Source organism: Phalacrocorax carbo, chromosome 8 (genome assembly GCF_963921805.1).
Source record: "Phalacrocorax carbo chromosome 8, bPhaCar2.1, whole genome shotgun sequence".
Classification (NCBI taxonomy): domain Eukaryota; kingdom Metazoa; phylum Chordata; class Aves; order Suliformes; family Phalacrocoracidae; genus Phalacrocorax; species Phalacrocorax carbo.
The window spans coordinates 4587596-4604718 of record NC_087520.1 but is presented as its reverse complement, the minus strand read 5'-3'; the positions used below and the strand labels follow the sequence as shown (position 1 = coordinate 4604718).

At 40.9% G+C, this 17123-nt stretch overlaps 1 protein-coding gene across 4 annotated transcripts in view; it reads right to left on the bottom strand.

Annotated features, from left to right (window-relative positions):
* Positions 1-6486: 6486 nt before the first annotated feature.
* SMAD5 (SMAD family member 5) overlaps positions 6487-17123 on the bottom strand; it is a 30528-nt gene continuing 19891 nt past the window's right edge. For all 4 annotated transcript variants that reach the window (XM_064458360.1, XM_064458359.1, XM_064458361.1 and 1 more), the window contains 5 exons: positions 16459-16710; positions 15130-15249; positions 14264-14485; positions 11505-11761; positions 6487-10560 (listed from right to left, as the gene is read on the bottom strand). In XM_064458360.1, the coding sequence (XP_064314430.1) occupies positions 10417-10560; positions 11505-11761; positions 14264-14485; positions 15130-15249; positions 16459-16710 (995 nt within the window). In that variant the 3' untranslated portion in view covers positions 6487-10416. The remainder of the gene's footprint in view (positions 10561-11504; positions 11762-14263; positions 14486-15129; positions 15250-16458; positions 16711-17123) is intronic.

The window sequence follows — 17123 nt, the reverse complement described above, 5'->3', positions numbered from 1 at the left end:
CTACACTCAAAATCACCCACACAGCTCAGAGCTTTCTCGAGAGGCTCATGAGTTTGCTGACAACAATTTCTGTATCTGAGAGACTTCAGAAAATGAGATTTCACAGGAATGACTGGATTACACAGCACTTCTTATTTAGTCCTGGAAATAACGGGGTTGTTTGCAATAGCAGATGTACAACTTCAAAAAGAGAATGGAAAAAAGGTATTTATAAAGAACAAAATAAAACTGGCCTTAGAACAAGAGAGCTGTTAATTTTAAAAGCTTTTTTTTTTTTTTTTTAAATGTCTGGTGGAAAAAAGGAGGACCCTTGCAAGGAGGAGAAGCACAGAAAGGCTGGTGATGACCCAACAACTTCCGCCCCTCTACCCCAAACCTCACCCCCCCCCAACCCTTACCTCACATCTCCATGGGGATGAAGTATTTTTATGGGGTTTGTCTTTGTGGGGGTGATTTGATAATTAAATAGTCTTGTTTATCTCCAGATCATCTACAGTCTTATTTATCTCCAGACCGAGACCAGTGATGAGCAGTGTCCCTCAGGGGTCCATACTGGGACTGGTACTATTTAGTATCTTCATCAATGACATAGACAGTGGGATCGAGTGCACCCTCAGCAAGCTTGCAGGTGACACCAAGCTGAGCAATGCAGTTGACACGCCAGAAGGATGGGATGTCATCCAGAGCAACCTGGAGAGGTGGGCCTGGGAGAACCTCAGGAGGTTCAACAAGGCCAAGTGCAAGATCCTGCACCTGGGTCGGGGCAACCCCCGTATCCCTTCAGGCTGGGGGATGGAGATATGGAGAGCAGCCCTAAGGAGAACGACTTGTGGGTGCTGGGGGATGAGGACCTGGACATGAGCCAACAATGTGTGCTCACAGCCCAGAAAGCCAACCGTGCCCTGGGCTGCATCCCCAGCAGCGCAGCCAGCAGGGCGAGGGAGGGGGTCCTGCCCCTCTGCCCCGCTCTGGGGAGACCCCCCTGCAGCGCTGCGGCCAGCTCGGGGCTCCTCAGCACAGGAGGGACACGGGGCTGCTGGAGCGGGGCCAGAGGGGTCACAGAAATGCTCCGAGGGCTGGAGCCCCTCTGCTGCGAGGCCGGGCTGGGAGAGTTGGGGTTGTTCAGCCTGGAGAAGAGAAGGCTCCGTGGAGACCTTATTGCGGCCTTTCAGGGCTTGAAGGGGGACTGTAGGAAGGATGGGGGTGACCTCTTCATCAAGGCCTGTTGTGACAGGACAAGGGGTGATGGTTTTAAACTAAAGGAAGGTAGGTTTAGATTGGGTATAAGGAAAAAGTATTTTACTATGAGGGTGGTGAAACCCTGGCCCAGGTTGCCCAGAGAGGTGGCAGATGCCCCATCCCTGGAAACACTGAAGGTCAGGTTGGACTGAGCTCTGAGCAACCTGATGTAGTTGAAGATGTCCCTGCTCACTGCAGGGGGGTTGGACTAGGTGGGCTCTAAAGGCCCCTTCCAACACAAACCATTCTAGGATTCTATTATTCTATTTCTGAACATGGGTTTGAATTTTCTTTTATAAGACTTGAGATTGAAAAAAATCAAATTCCACACTAATCTGCTGATGTGTATAAAAACTATGTACCATTTTGCCTTTATTAGACTTCTGCCTCGCCTTAGCTGCCCTACATCGCCTGTAGCAGGTACAGGCGCCTGCAGCATTTCCACGACACTGCTGCCGTTTCCACGACCACCACCCGCCCAGCATCAGCCAGGAGTAACTCAGGGCACTCCCTTGACGAGAGCTTTGCCGTCCCACACCAAAAACAACTCATACCTTAAGCGGGAGGCAGGTGGGCTCCAGGTGACGTATGGCAACACAGCTGCCCCGTGACCACCCTCCGGATGTGCCGCCTCACTGCTTTTGCCCTGCTTCTCTTCCTTCCAGCGTAGCACCAGCAGCACCATTCAAACAGCAATACAGAGAGTTAATCAATTAAATACAGAACCGATTGGCCTGGAATAAGCCTACTTTGCAGCTCTAGCTGGTCTAGCTTGTAGCAGTTTCCCCAGTCACATACATTTACACGAAGCTTTGTGGCTAGCACAGTAAAAAGTCTGGATAAAAGAGAATTTAACAATGTGCTTCTCTTATATGATTTTCTACAGATCTGTGTTTTAATTTCTTGCACTGAAGTGAATACTTTTAGCGCCCTTCCAGAGCAGAGCTCCTTCAACGGAGACGTCCACATGGAACCGCTCGCTGCGGGATTGCCCAACAGCAAGCGCTTGCACTAGATCAGGTGTGACCGTTGCACCCAGAAAGCAGGACACTGCTATGATGCTGGCTTCCTGCCATTGCTAAAAGGGCAGACAATTACCACTCCAGCACAAACTTAAGGTAGCACTGAAAAAAAATATATATTTTGCCTGGCGAGGTATCTCAGCTGGGATAGATTCCCTGCGTCCAGGTTTTTGGAATGAACTTTTAGAATGATTTCTTCATCATTTCAGCGTTACATGCTGCCAGTGGCTGCAACGTTTGTTTTTAACTGGACCCCCACACGCCCTACAACCTCATCTACCAGCCGATGAAACTGCAGCCTCAGACTTACCTTCAGAAGCACAGAACAAGAGGATTAAGAGAAGCGAAACCTTTCCCTTGGGTTTGCACTCAACTAGAGCTAAACAGTGTTGCTTACAGAAATATTGGTACAGCACAGTTGAACATGTGCTCCTATAAGGCAGTTAACAAGAACAATATATTCAAAAAGAATTTGATGCAAACTCCCTGAAAATTGTAAAACACTGAAGCACCTATCACACGGGTATTGTACGCGTTTGTGCTTTTACAAAGGTTTGCTCCCTCTTTTAACATGAACGTACCACTAGAACCCCATCAGCTAGAGGCTTCTTATTTGCTGTCTTAAGGTCCAGTCCTCGGACTGTGCTGGGCTTCGGAGACCACTCAGGATGCTTTTAGAGGAAAATACTGCTAAATATAGAAACATAGGGCAAAGAAAAAAGCCAGCCTGCGTGTTTTAGTCTACATACGGCTGGCGCATACTCGAGGCATAACGTGCCGTTTACCCTGGCATGGCTGAAAACCTGGGCAAGCAGTTCAGCAATGCAAATATTCTGCTAAGAATGAAAGTGTCCCACACACTCCCCATGAACAGTTATGTGGCCACGACTACACAAGCACCCAGTCCCCTTCACCTCGGGAGGGAACGCCACACATCTTAAGAGGTAAAAGGAACAGACTTCAAAATGATGTTCCCTATGAGGCTAAAGGATCCTTCTTCCAAATCACAAGGGTTGAGAAGTCATGGAAAAGAACAACTGAACTGAACGTCTGGGAGAAGCAGCAAGACATTAGGACTCGAGGATTATTGTCCTTTCAGTGGCTTTGGTGATGGTTTTGTTTTGGGAATGTTGTGGTTTAGCCTCAGTCAGCAACCAAGCACCACGCAGCCGCTCACTCATTCCCCCCTGGTGGGACGGGGGAGAGAATCGGAAGAGTAAAAGTGAGGCAACTCATGGGCTGAGATAAAGACAGTTTAACAGGTAAAGCAAAAGCTGCGCACAGAAGCAAAGCAAAACAAGGCATTCATCCACTCCTTCCCATGGGCAGGCGGGTGCTCAGCCATCCCCAGGACAGCAGGGCTCCGTCACACCTAACAGTGACTCGGGAAGACAAACGCCACCACTCCCAGTGTCCCCCCTTCCTCCTCCTTCCCCCAGCTTTATAAAGCTGACTGAGCATGACGCCATATGGTACGGAATATCCCCTTGGTCAGTTGGGGTCAGCTGTCCCGGCTGTGTCCCCTCCCAGCTTCTTGTGCTCCCGGCAGAGCTCGGGGAGCTGAAAAAGTCCTTGACCAGTGTAAGCGCTACTTAGCGACAACTAAAACACCTCTGTATTATCACTACTGTTTCCAGCAAAAATCCAAAACACAGCCCCGTACTAGCTACTACGAAGAAATTTAACTCTATCCCAGCTGAAACCAGGACAGGGAATTAATAGGGGTTTTTCCCCAAAAAATTTAGTTTCTGCTTTGACTTCTGCTGGTCCCAGAGCACAACAGGAAGGCAAGGCACAGATGCCAGACAGATTGCAAAAGTCTCACATCTCCACTCTAGAGCTTGTGGAGGCTTCATTTTTCACTCTAGGTAAGCTACTCTCCAGCACGCAGCTTGCTTCTGCTTCGCTATTAAATTTGCAAGTGGTTGGAGTGAGAATTCACACTACAGACACACATCTATGCTGCTCCCGTATGATAAAGATGCAGAGGATGACATTTCTTTACTTTAAAGTTTATACACAGATACCCAAAACTAAGGGGAATGATCGTTTGTGTTGAGCGGTACCAACCCAAAGCGCTAACGCCGGCTGACTACAAAATGCTCACCAGCATAAGCCAACTCTCTTGCCAATACTAATTGGGCATTAAGACGATGCAGTATCTAAAAGCATTTACATTTAACTCAGTGACTGACTATTCACAGGTACTTGGGGACTTTTTACAAACGCCTCAGTGCGCACAGAAGACAGCTTGCTCTGCATCCCAACTCAGAAGATTAACAGTGCTTAAGATTTAAAAGGAAACTAGAGCCAGCATCATCACTGAGTGTAGTTCAATAATTCTTTTTTTATGCTAGCTGGTGTGTGGTGCTCTAAATCACATAGGCCAAAATACTGAGTTTGGCAAGTTAAACGAAATCAGCATTTCCACGATAGCGAGGGCTTACTTCAGGGAAGCTACCTGGAAAAGCCTGATTTAGCGCACTGACTTGACACTCCAATCACCAACGTCCTCTGACCAGAGGATCTATAGTAGAAGTGATTTCCCAAGTTTTCCTAACTTCTATGGAACAGTTTCTCTACAGGAGTAGGATTTCTTGGGATGGTGTCAGAGAAGGCATGGCCCTTGGCTACAAGAGGGCAGGGAGCACCCCAGGACAAGAAAGGCTGATTTCTCTTGGCACAGGGTATAGGACGCCCAATGCTTAAGTAACTTTAAAGGCCACAGAGATATTTGCTCTACAGAAGTAGCCTCCGACTCATTTAACACACAATGCAGGTTGGAGTGGGGTAGAAGAGGTGTGTTTTGCCCAAAGCTTTTTTTTTTCTTCTAAAAAACCCATAAACGAATAATTTCACAGGTTGCTTTGGCTGGCTGCTCAGAGGTGTAGTTTATCAACTCATTATACCTTTAAATTCCCCAGAGACAAAGACTAGTAAGGTTAACAAAACTTCTTCAATTCTATGAAATAGTGATTTAAAACTCTTAATTACCAAGATTGATTTTTTCTTCTGTTTTTTATTTGTGTAGAAAGCTATTAATGCAAGTCCATATAAAGTTCCTGGAAAGCTAACAAGCCTCTGCAACACTTAATTTGAGATGTTACTCACAAATTAGACCTTATCTATGTAATATTACCATAGTAAATCTTCTGTGAACTTTATGTGGCAATCATTGCTTTGGAAGCAAAACCATCAAAACAGTATCAGGGATATATATACACACACACACACACACATATATATATAAAATTACTACCTCAGTGGTTGGATCCTCCTTAGCATAGTGCAGTTGCACATTCAGAGGGGAAAAAAAAAAAAGCTATTATTATTGAGAAGATGAGAGAACTTCAGAGAGCATTACAGCAAGGTGGCAGGCTGCTAGCCAAATTAAATCCCAGAGCAGGAAGCACAGACAAGACCAAGCAGTGTCAGTGCTTTTCTTTCAGTTTTATACGAAACATAATTTGTCCGTTCTGTAATTCTTCCCTGCAGAATTGGGATTCAGTGTTATCGTACTCATCCTGCACGCAGATGAAACCTCTTTTTCTGGCACCACCAATTACTATTTCCATTTCTGTTTCTGTAGTACCCTGGCAAACATGACAAAAATTTTCTTCCCCGCAGTCTTAAAAAAAATAAGGCTAATAGTGAAAGAACAGCTCGCTAAATTTCTCCTAAGTTTCCATTTTATTGGAACAGTACTTGAGTTTTCAGAGCTATTTGCACAGCCTTCATTTCCATTAAAAGGCTATTGGTCTTCAGTTTAAAGTTCTACACGTTCAGCTATAATGGTGGTTGTTTAAAAATGTTGTGGTCAGCCACAATATAGAAAAAAAGCCCCAACCACCCCCAACACAATGATCAAGTGTGGCTTAAGTCTTACAGATATACATTTTTTTTTGTACTACTGATTTAAATATTTTTATAAATACCAACAAACTAACAAATTGATACTGTTTTGGCTGGCTGCATTCTACAGGAAGGAAAAAAACTCTTGAATAAATTAATGAAATAGTTTCATCTCTGCCTCTGAGAGGACTGGAGTTTTTGCGTTACCAAAAAGCTGTAGAAAAGCAGTTTTAAAATTACAAGATCACGTTTGTATGAGGAGAATATGCACATGGTAAGGCATCAGCAGCAAGAGTTACAAGAAGTCATAGATCAACCCTTGTAAGCAAATATGAGACATACTGATTTACATATAAAGGAAGTCAGAAAAATCTGTGGTTTTTGTTTCGTTTATTGAAATATGAGCAGCAGTATGCAAAAAATATCTTAAAAACATAACATAGCAAAACCTAATAATTTTAAAATTAACAAAATAAAAAGATGTTTAGAGTTAAATGAAAAAAACCTCATTGCTAGAACTGTGTTTCCTACAATGTAAACAAAAGCATAAAGGTTATGCTTGCAACAAACACAGAAGCAGGTTCATGGAGCAGCACAATAAAAGCAACATTATGTCATAATCTGACGGTTTGGTCTGTTGATTTGAATTCAGAATGGGTTACCTTCCTGCCCAGACTTCACAACTACAGAAAAAAGTTAGTAATATGTTTCTCTTCTGAAGCAAAACATTTAGAAAATGTTTTGGTTTGGTTTTTCTTTCCAAAAAACCATCACTAGCAACACTTTGGGCAACTAAAACAATAGATGGAAAAAAATTTATTACTTCAAACGAGGGAGAAAGCCTGACACATTTTAATGTTTTCTAGACTCACACTGCAAGAGTACCTGCCCAAGAACTGACAACTTTCACTTTGTAATACTGGGGGGGGAAATCATAGCTTCAAGCAAAACCCCAAAGAATTGCAATGTTTTAATCAATTCTATTCTGAATCGTAAAACACGGGCTGTTTCGTCATTCTTTGGGCTAATGGGCTGTTCTGTTAGTTTTGTCTCTCAACAGTCAGTCACACTAGGAAGTTTTATTTTGGTCCTATAGATACTATAAACCCAATGTCATCCCTTCACGTACAACTACTTCATGCCTAATGCAATTAAATGAACGTAATACTTATGCAAGGCACTGGACTGACTGCCAGCAAGACTGAAGCCCTCTATGGAGGAATTCCCAAGCTACTAGCTCATGTTAGTGACTCCAAAAGCAAACCCAGGAAGAACTTCAGTACACGCCTGCTCCAGGCTCTTTGCTGGTACTGCCAAAGCTGTTAGTTAATGCTGTGGATGGTGCAAAGTAGAAAGATGCCCCAAAAGAAGAAAATACGCTGCAGAAGCCAAAAGAGTTTTCACTGAAGAGTAACGTGCAATCTAAGCTGGGCTTTACTGGAAGGGCTCCGTCTTCCACTACCACACTACCAGCTGATTCAATTTCTCCATCCCTCCATCTAGGTCAAGAAGTGACTTACACACAAACATGCTGCAACAGAAGCAGCACCCTCTGCTACAGTTTACCGAAAACATCATTAGGGTCAAACGGTTCTCATCCAATCCCTCTGTGCGTTGACACCTGAGTTTTGCATCAGCAGCACAGATAAACTAAACACGATCAGAAACACCATGAACGAGCAGCACACACCACTTGCTAACTAGAAAGCTCGCAAAAAGTCCTACTTAAAAGGAACAGAAAAGTAGAACATAGACAAACCTTACTGGGCCTGCTCCCGCAAGCCTACCCTAGCAAACCAGCAGTCACGAGGATATCCTCCAGCACTGCATATATTGCAGTTCAAGAATATGTACACAAGCACAAAAATGCCAGCATCAGAAGTGGGTTAACTGGATATTATTGCAGAAATTATGGTTCAGTGCACAGGTAAAGCCAATCTAACCATAATACCAGCACTAAGCACCAGCTCTGGCTCATGAACACCCACTTCAGCACCCTTTCTTGAGTAATTTAGTTGGCTGCATCTAAACATACAAGTGAACAGAGATGAAGCCAGATGAAATATATTTTGGATAAAGTGAAATCTTGTACCTACAACTGAGATCTTTCTTTAACCCAATGTGCCATGACGTTTATTATAAAAGCTAGTCAAGAAAAAAAATCCTGTAGTGTTAAATATATATATTCAGCAACTCAACAAAAGTCAGGCCTGGGGAGAAGAAAATAGAAGCCTAATCCTGTGGCCAACTGCTGTTGCATCTTACTGGAGCAAAAGAACCATTTGTGGGTTGGAGCTGCAAAGAATGAAAGAGAAAACCCCAAAGGTGAGCGGCAAAAGAATGTTACTGCCCTCCCCCTGAAGATGTACTTGTTTGTTTTTAAACACACTTGAGAAACTGCTTAAAAAAAAACCCAAAAAATTAAAAAAAAAAACAAAATACCAAGTAATATAGAAATTCCTGTACAAGAGAACATTAGGGTTCTGCAGAAGTGTTACAGTTTATTCCTTTAAGGCATTTCATAAGAAACATTTTAATGACACGTAAACAATTTTATTCCTTTAAGATCACTTGTTACTTAGGTACCATATGATGCACGATTTCCACATTTGAGCAGAAACTGTCATTCAACAGAAGACACAAGAACTTGTGTAAGCAATCAACGTCTCAGGATTGCAGCAATGAACTGCAAACACATCTTTGAATAAGTATTCGCATTTTAGAATTTTCAGCCTCTCCTCCAAACACCAGACCCTTTTCTGAAGAGGTGTTTGGGAAAGAGAAAAAGGAGGGTGAGAAGTTAAAAAATATGTCGTTTTCTGCATGCAGAGAAATTTTGTATATAATTCACTTCTCATTCTCTTAGAATGTTTCTTTCAACCTCCTTTTTTATTCTTTAAAGGGCAAAAATATGCATACATTATTTAACTGATTTATTTTAGTGTTTAGTACAGTGTTTAAATTCTCTACTGAGTAATACAACAGCACAGGCAAGAGGATTCTTTACATGTGAGAGAGATTTCATCATCATATTAATGCAGTCCTTCAATCCCATAAAGCTGCCAACTACAGTTACGAGTCTTCTGATTGAACACCTGCCATCAGGGACAGGATCAAGACCACTGTTTCATGTAGGCTACAAAGAAGTGATTACTTTTGGTCATTACCAACAGGTCTCTATTAAATTACATGATCTGGAAGTAAAAGCTTCTGCATTCAGTTACTAACTTGCTAAGCCACTCACAGTCTTCAAAGAGACTCAAACTCATACTGAAAGTGAATTAAATACAGTGTAATCACTAATACTGCGTAATGTCTACTGAGAGATTAGAAGGCCTAACACAGATCAATTCCAGACAGGTAAAATAAACAGCTAGAACACCAAAAAGAAAACAAAAAACTTATTCCTTCCAAAAAGTAGTAAGCACTGCCATTTACAAATAGTAGTGTTTATGTTAAACTAGAGAAGGGTACCTAAAAAGAAATAGCCTTGGCAACCAAATCCAAACGGCATGAGTGTAAATCAAAGCGAAACAAGAATTACTACTCCAGAAACGTGCAAGATGTTTACCTTGTATCAATCACTACTTAGAACGGTGGTTAAAAGAGCTATTACAAAAACTGAAGTGGGAAAAGGCTAAGAACTGCTATTCTGCATTAATATAGAGTGTTTATGACAGCATTTTCCAATAGACAATACAAGTGTTTTTACACCACTCCAATATTTGTAAAAAGTATATTTCATGTGTACACTTTAAAAAATCACATTGTTTAATCTGAGGCATATTAGCCATAACAAAGTCTAATTTTGCTTATGACAGATGTCAACTTTAAGATGTTAAACAACTATGCTAAAAATACAGCTTGCAAGCTGGAGCTGCACATGTTCAAACAGTTTCATGAACGTTAAAAAAAATCCCAAACTATGATATGTATTTATTTTCAGAAGTCAGTCTTCATGATTCTTGTCCTTACAGGACAAAAAGAAAAAAAATTTCCAGTTAAGACATATGCCTGTTTAAGTTCTACTTGAAGGAGGGGAAAAGCGTTCTGAATTTTTCAATAGACTTTTTTTCCCTTAGGGCTCAACTGTCATTTAAGCATCACAAGAACAAATTGAAATGTAAAACTGATTAGCTATACACAATGGAATTGGTCACAAAGGGATTAAAAAAAACCAACCAAAAACAAACAGTTAAACCGTAAGATCCATTCTCCATATAGCTCACAGTATCCACACTGGAAGTTTCTCTAGAATTAGAATAAGTTCGCTAAAAATAAGGCTGAAGATAGAATTTCAGCACTATGAAACAGATGAGATGGGATTAAGAGGAGAACCCATTTGTGTAAGTACTTTATCCAGCCACTGGAGGGGCCCATGAAGATGAATTTCTATCCAGCATGGGGTGCTCGTGACATCTTGTCGGTGATATTCAGCTCCCCAGCCCTATAAAAACGAACAAAGTGTTATCCATCAAGTTGAGAACATGCTCGTCCAAAATAACTGTACTACCAAGAAGCAGGAAGTCGTGTTTTAAGATACTTATCTGAAGGTAACTCCCAATCTAGCAAGTGTTCTTATCTAAAGGAAAAAAACTGAGGGTGGGAAGGAGCGGCAGAGAGGCTGCACTTGGAAGCCTGAATCAAGTCTTGCCTGCTACAGGCTTGGAGCAACTAGACGAGCTCCTCTGTGGAGCTCACTGCTGACTCGAGAATGACTCCTGGCTACAGCCGCATATCTCTTCTCTTTCTCTCTCCTGCTCCCTACCCTCCACACTCTCAAACCGAGCAGCATTTATCATAATTGACAAAACAAACAAGACATCTTTTGGACAAGATGCAAAAATCCCTGGAAGGTGCAAGTCTAGACTCCATGCTAAGTCTGAAACACACAGCGTCTTCACTAAACAACATTGAGAAAACACTACTGCGAGAAAAATGGCACAGTTTGACTTCATAAATTCAAATCATGTCTTTTTTCCATAACAAATTCTAAAACACAATATTAGTATCTTCGAAAGAGTTGCATTTTTTCTGCAATCACTTATGCTCCTCTCTACTCACATGCTTTTAGTGGTCTTGTAGTTACTTTGTTCCTTCAAATTTAGAGCTCAAATCTCCTTTAATAAAATTATAGCAGCCACAATGATTAAATCCCTGTCCTGAATACTGAAGTAACTAAATACATAGCCGACATTCAATACAGCGATCTGTGCTCTTCCTTTCCTGCACCGATTTCCCTCTCCCCAAATTAACCATTTTCAACATATTTGTCATTGAGAACCACATCAGATCAGAATAGCTTTGCTACATTTTTACAGTGCTAATACAATCACTGCTGAATACCCAAATCCACAATGAATTTAAATGCCTCAAAAGTAATTTGTTTACCTTTACAAAACTCATTCGAATGGTGCACATTTTTGTGAGCTCATATACTGCTTCAAATCCATGGTTGACAGACTGAGCTAAAAGCTGAGCAAACTCCTGATTGTTAAAAATTTTCAGACTGCATCCACTAGGAATCTTGCATACAGTTGTTGGATGAAAGCCATGGTGGTAGTTGCAGTTCCTGCTCTGTACAAATATGCTGCTATCACTTAAACACTCGGCATAGACTTCCCCACCAACATAGTAGAGATGGACTCCTTGAAAACAAAGATAAAAATGTTTCAAATTACTTTTATTTCCCCCTCAAAATATAGTACTTAATACAATCCCCTTGAAATCAGAAACAGCAAAGTAAATTTTCTGTTTGAGGGCCTTTTCAGAAAAGCTCTTTTGCCCACACTATAGCATACTTTCTCATTTCAAAACACAACAGGCTTCACTATACATCAGCCACTAGATGTCCTTCTCTCATCAAATACAGAATAGAATTTAAAGAAACCTACTTCCACAGGTGAACAGTTATTTCAAGCTATTTTCCTACAGAACTTATGTGGATTTTACAACTCCAGTTTATAAAACTGGTAGCTTCTACCTATGGCAATTCCAACAGATACAAAAGTGTCTCGGAAGAAGGGGCAGCGATAGACATGAATGAGAAGGTATATCCATAGTCTGCTCTGATTTTCAATGTATTTTATGAAGCAAAAGGAGAGGTAAGTCCAATCAGTTGCACAACTTAAATACCATCAGGCTTTACAGACCTTAAAAATCAGCAAAGCCGCTAGATTTATCACATCTGCCTAGATTCAGCTGTGTGCGTAACCACTTCCCTCCCTTTATGTTCTGAAGCCTATATAACGCTATGACTGACTAAAGATATATAAAAGCTGCTGATCCTTTCAGCATTCACAGATTCTCACTGCCACTTCAACTGAGATACTTGCCTTCCTTCTCCCAGATCTTCTCCCTTTCCCCCACCCACCACTGTTAAGTCTCCCTTGCAATACCCTGAGAATCCACTGCCGCCTATCCCGTGGTTTGCCAGCTGAGGCTGCAGCAAGTCAACAGATAGATGCAAGTTAATCTTTCAGACAGCAGCGACTGTTGTGAACATTGCTAGAGCCACTTGGGACTAAGGATGAAGGTTACAGAGGAACCACTGGCTTCATCAACTTACGCAGCTATCAAACTCTGGGCTGGGCAAGAACACATTTTCATAGCACAACCCTAGTCATTTAAAAAGACAGAGACTGTGACTTGCTGGCTAAGTTCTTTTGGGTAAAGACCTTCCGAGAAATCTCTGAAGTGGGTAGTAGGGTAACGTAACAGTCTGAGAAGAACACAGAGTGTTCAAAAATAATCCAATGCACAGTTAGAAGTCACTGATGCTTGCAATGCAACACTTCTACAGAAAAAAAAAGTTTAGTAAATAGGACTGCGCAGTTTTAAGGAGGCAAAACCCCGAGACACTCCAAACAGAAGCCATAAATAAATAGTATTTTATCCCCAAACAATCTTAATTGTTCTCAGAAGTGTTACCATAAAGCAAAGCTTTAGTTTAATAATTAGTATCAGCGATGTAGATATTTTAAAGCTCATTGCAGCCAATACTATTCGACAACATGATGTTGGATCCTTGTTACGTTTCTGATGTTAGGCAGATGCACAAGACTTCTCTGCCGGTACCATCGAAAGGGGTAAGCCACAACAGAAGCACCTGACAAACCACCTGCACCCCAGAAATCAGTTCCTCCCCTTTATCACATTAAGCTTTCTCGGACAACAGCATTGCAGAGCCAAATTTCCAATAGATTAATATAACTCATGGTCTCCAGATTATCTGCAAAATTTTGTCCTATTTATAGTAGTTTCTAATTAAAAGACTGCTAAGGGACAGGATGGGTCTTGAAGATTTATCACAAGCAACAGTGACTTCCATCAAACCAAAGACCAACTGTACCAAATGATCTCAGGTTTTCAAAAGGCCTCTAGATACATGCAACAGAAACGGGGTTCGCTTCTCAGGACTCACTTGGTTACAAAAAAAAGAGATGTTCAGAACAGGAGTACTACATTTTACAATAAACCAAGCTCATTCCATCACAGATGAAAACCGAGCATCTGTATGTGCTATCAGCCAAACAGGACGGGAAAACTAGAAGATCTTGCAAAACCTGCTGACTCCAGGAATCCCTCCCACACACGTACACACCCCATGGATTCACTCAGACAAATGAGCCCTTGCAGTTTTGCATTAGCACTTCAAAGTCCTGCTGCCAACTCATGCAAGATATTTGAACACGCTGTAGACAGCAGCGTAATACCTTGCATGAACAACAAAATACAAAAAAAATCCTTTGATAAACTGTAAAGTGGTATAAAGAATTTGATTTAAGAGGCAGATATAATAGAGAGTATCAGAAGTCCTGCAATGTACTTCTTGGTGCTGAAATACAAAGTTCTACATACAGACTATCGTTAACCGTAACAAAAAAGCTCCTATGACAAAGGAGTTCAGTACGGTAGAGGTAATATTTTATCTTTTAACTTAATGCCAAAGAAAAGTGTATGCAATTCCTAGACTACTTAGACTCAAACTATGCCCAAGTAAGTTGTCTTCAGATACGGGAGAGGTAGATCATATACGACAGATTGCTTCTACTATTCTTATCTGAGAACAACCATTGTTGCAGTATACAGAGGTTGAAATAAAACCCGGACTTAGCTTCTTAATCAAGTGTAACACAACTAAGCTTTACCTTTTCCAATATGTCGTCTAGTGTTCTCAATTGTTGAGTTGCGATTAACGTTTGAGAGCAAACCTAAGCAGAACCTGTTTTTATTATTGGAGGGATCTGTAAACCCGTCTACTAAGACACTTGTAGAAGATGCATGAAAAGCCTCCCCAACACGGTTATTTAATTCGTAATACACAATCGAACACCAGTGTTTGGGTTCTTCATAGGCAACAGGTTGAACATCTGAAAATAAGCAAAATGGAAATACCAGTTTATATAAATGTTAAAATATTAAAAGTGTAAAGCAGGCCTTCCAAAATACCAACGGATAACTAAAAGCTTAGTTGACAGTTCTGATGGGCAAGAACAGTCCTGATTAAAATCTTAATGGTTTTTACTTACATGCATTTGAACTGGTCCATTGATTTTATAATTATTTTCCTATTTTAGGCCTGATATTAAAAAAACAAACAAAAAAACCTACACAAAAAAACAGAGATGACTGTGATATCAGGTGAAACATGACTCTTCTGTCCACTTTTAAAAACAATTGTTTTAATTGATATTTTGGGACTCAATTTGCAGAACCTTTGTGTATATACAATTCCAACAGCAGGCAAAGGTAGCAGAAAAGACTAACTCCGAGAAATGAAAAAATCCAACTTGTTGTAAGCCATCCTACGCACCTGAGGCTTTAAAAGCAAGAGATGCAAGTAAGCAAGACAAGTGTTATTTCTCAGTTCTTTCTGTTACAGCCCCAGTTTGCTTTGGAGGACTGCTTCCACTTATCAACAAGGTTTACTGTGCCATTTGAAGATATTTGTTCAATTTGGTCACGAGTTGTAAGAAGCCAAACTGTCAATTTTACCCCATACTATACTACTTACCTCTGGTAGATATATTTGGCATGATTTGAGGGATCATTGTATTGCTTGTGTCCATAGACTGAGAATTATCCTGCCCCATTTGATCATCAGGGGGCATATATGCAGGAGGTGGAGTATCAGCTACAGACAGGAAAAAAAATAAGAATAAACTAGAATAAACCACAACAATTTAGAATATTTATTTATTCACTCTACAGTTGTAAACACACAAAAATAATCTTGAACAAGAGATGTTACAACATTTGGACCCATTTTCAAAGTAACTGGAAGACAACCCAGCCAGCTGTCTTTACAGTAACCTCCTCCAATAGTTGCATTCTTACCTACGGGACTAACAACAAGATCGGACACTTGAGAAAAACTAAGAGATGGGCTTTTTTCTTTTTGCCTTTTTTCTTTAACACCTGCACTCCTGCAGCTGGGCAAATGTCTATAGCTCCCACTATTTTCCCCACACACAAACATTAGCTTTCTCGCCTACCCTCTTTTACGTGTTCAAAAAGAAAGTAGTAGTAGAAGAAATAGCTTCATTTGCTGTAGCGTAACAAAGGCCTAAACCAGTTTTTTTGCTGCTTCTTTAGGCTGAGTTCATCATAAAAGCGTGGATCTCTCCATTCTTCCATTCAGCACAGTAGCCAGTATACCAACACACTATTATCCTGTTTTAGAAATTCCCTCCAGATACCACTAATGCACCCGTCCCAGCGATCGCAGTCCTTACCCAAGAGGGATACCCCACTGAACGGACACCCTTTTTGCACTGGCACTGGGCATCCAGAAAGAACAAAGACAAGGCCACTGAGCTACTGGAAAATTAAAATTTTTAATCTATTAATTTCTTGGCTTTATTAACCACACCAATAACCAGACACCCAGTAAGGTTTCTTTCCTTTGCCCCTATCAATTGTTTTTTCCACTATATTCACACAAATCAGTTACATTCCTATCAAAAATGTGCTCTATTCTTTTCCAGTTAAATACCATATCTAAGTGTCTCTATTCAGAGATAGGCATCAATAAACTTCTTGCTCAGCCTCTTATATCTGCTTTCTTTTCATTGCTAGATATTAATCTATAGTCTATATCAGTTTTTCTACATAGAAGCGGTGCAAAATAACCCACCACTATAGCATCTGTGACAAAAAACATTTGGAAAAATAAGACTATAGCAATTAACTCTGACCAGTGACAAAACTAGGAAGAAACTCCCCTAAAATGCAAACAGAAAAGCAATTTATCGCAAGTATCACAAATTCCTGAGGTAGTAAGTCACAACAGCATGTGACATTTCAATTATTTTTATTAAGTTGACACTTAGGCTGTACTTACCCGGTAGCTGAAACGGACTAGATGGTCCAGAGCTAGCTGGGGAGCTTGGGTAAGTGCTGCTGGCTGGAGATGGAGGATAAGGACTGTTTGGCGAAATGGAAAATGGAGTGCTGTTGGGTTGCTGGAAAGAATCTGGAAATGTTGCGTTGTGTGGCATATGTGGTTCATTGTGGCTTAGGTTCCTGAACTGAACTAGTAGACTGTGCTGTGGATTGAATTCACTATGTCTAGGCACTAACACTGGAGGTAGAACTGGAAAAAAAAACAAAACAAAAAAAAAAAACCACAAATAAAACCCAGGGAAACAGATTAAAAACTGAGACAGAAGGAAAGAGATACAAATAATGTGCTTATGATGAAAATTTCAATACTAGGTGGAGTGGAAAGAGTAGGGGATTCAGCTGTCATGCCTTTACCCCCATTCTCTCTCCTCCACTTTTTTTTTACATTACACTTCAAGGAAGACTCAAACTTTACCCTCACAAAAATCAGAGTGGGAACACATTTATATTCTATGCAACTGGAAGTAGACCTTTTTTTAAAAAAAAAAAACAGTCCACATGTGGCACATACCAAAGTACTGATTTAGAAGTGCAAAACTCACTGTGTGTGTACATTACCAAATCAGTAAAAATGGAAATACAGTCTGTATTACTATAGTCAAA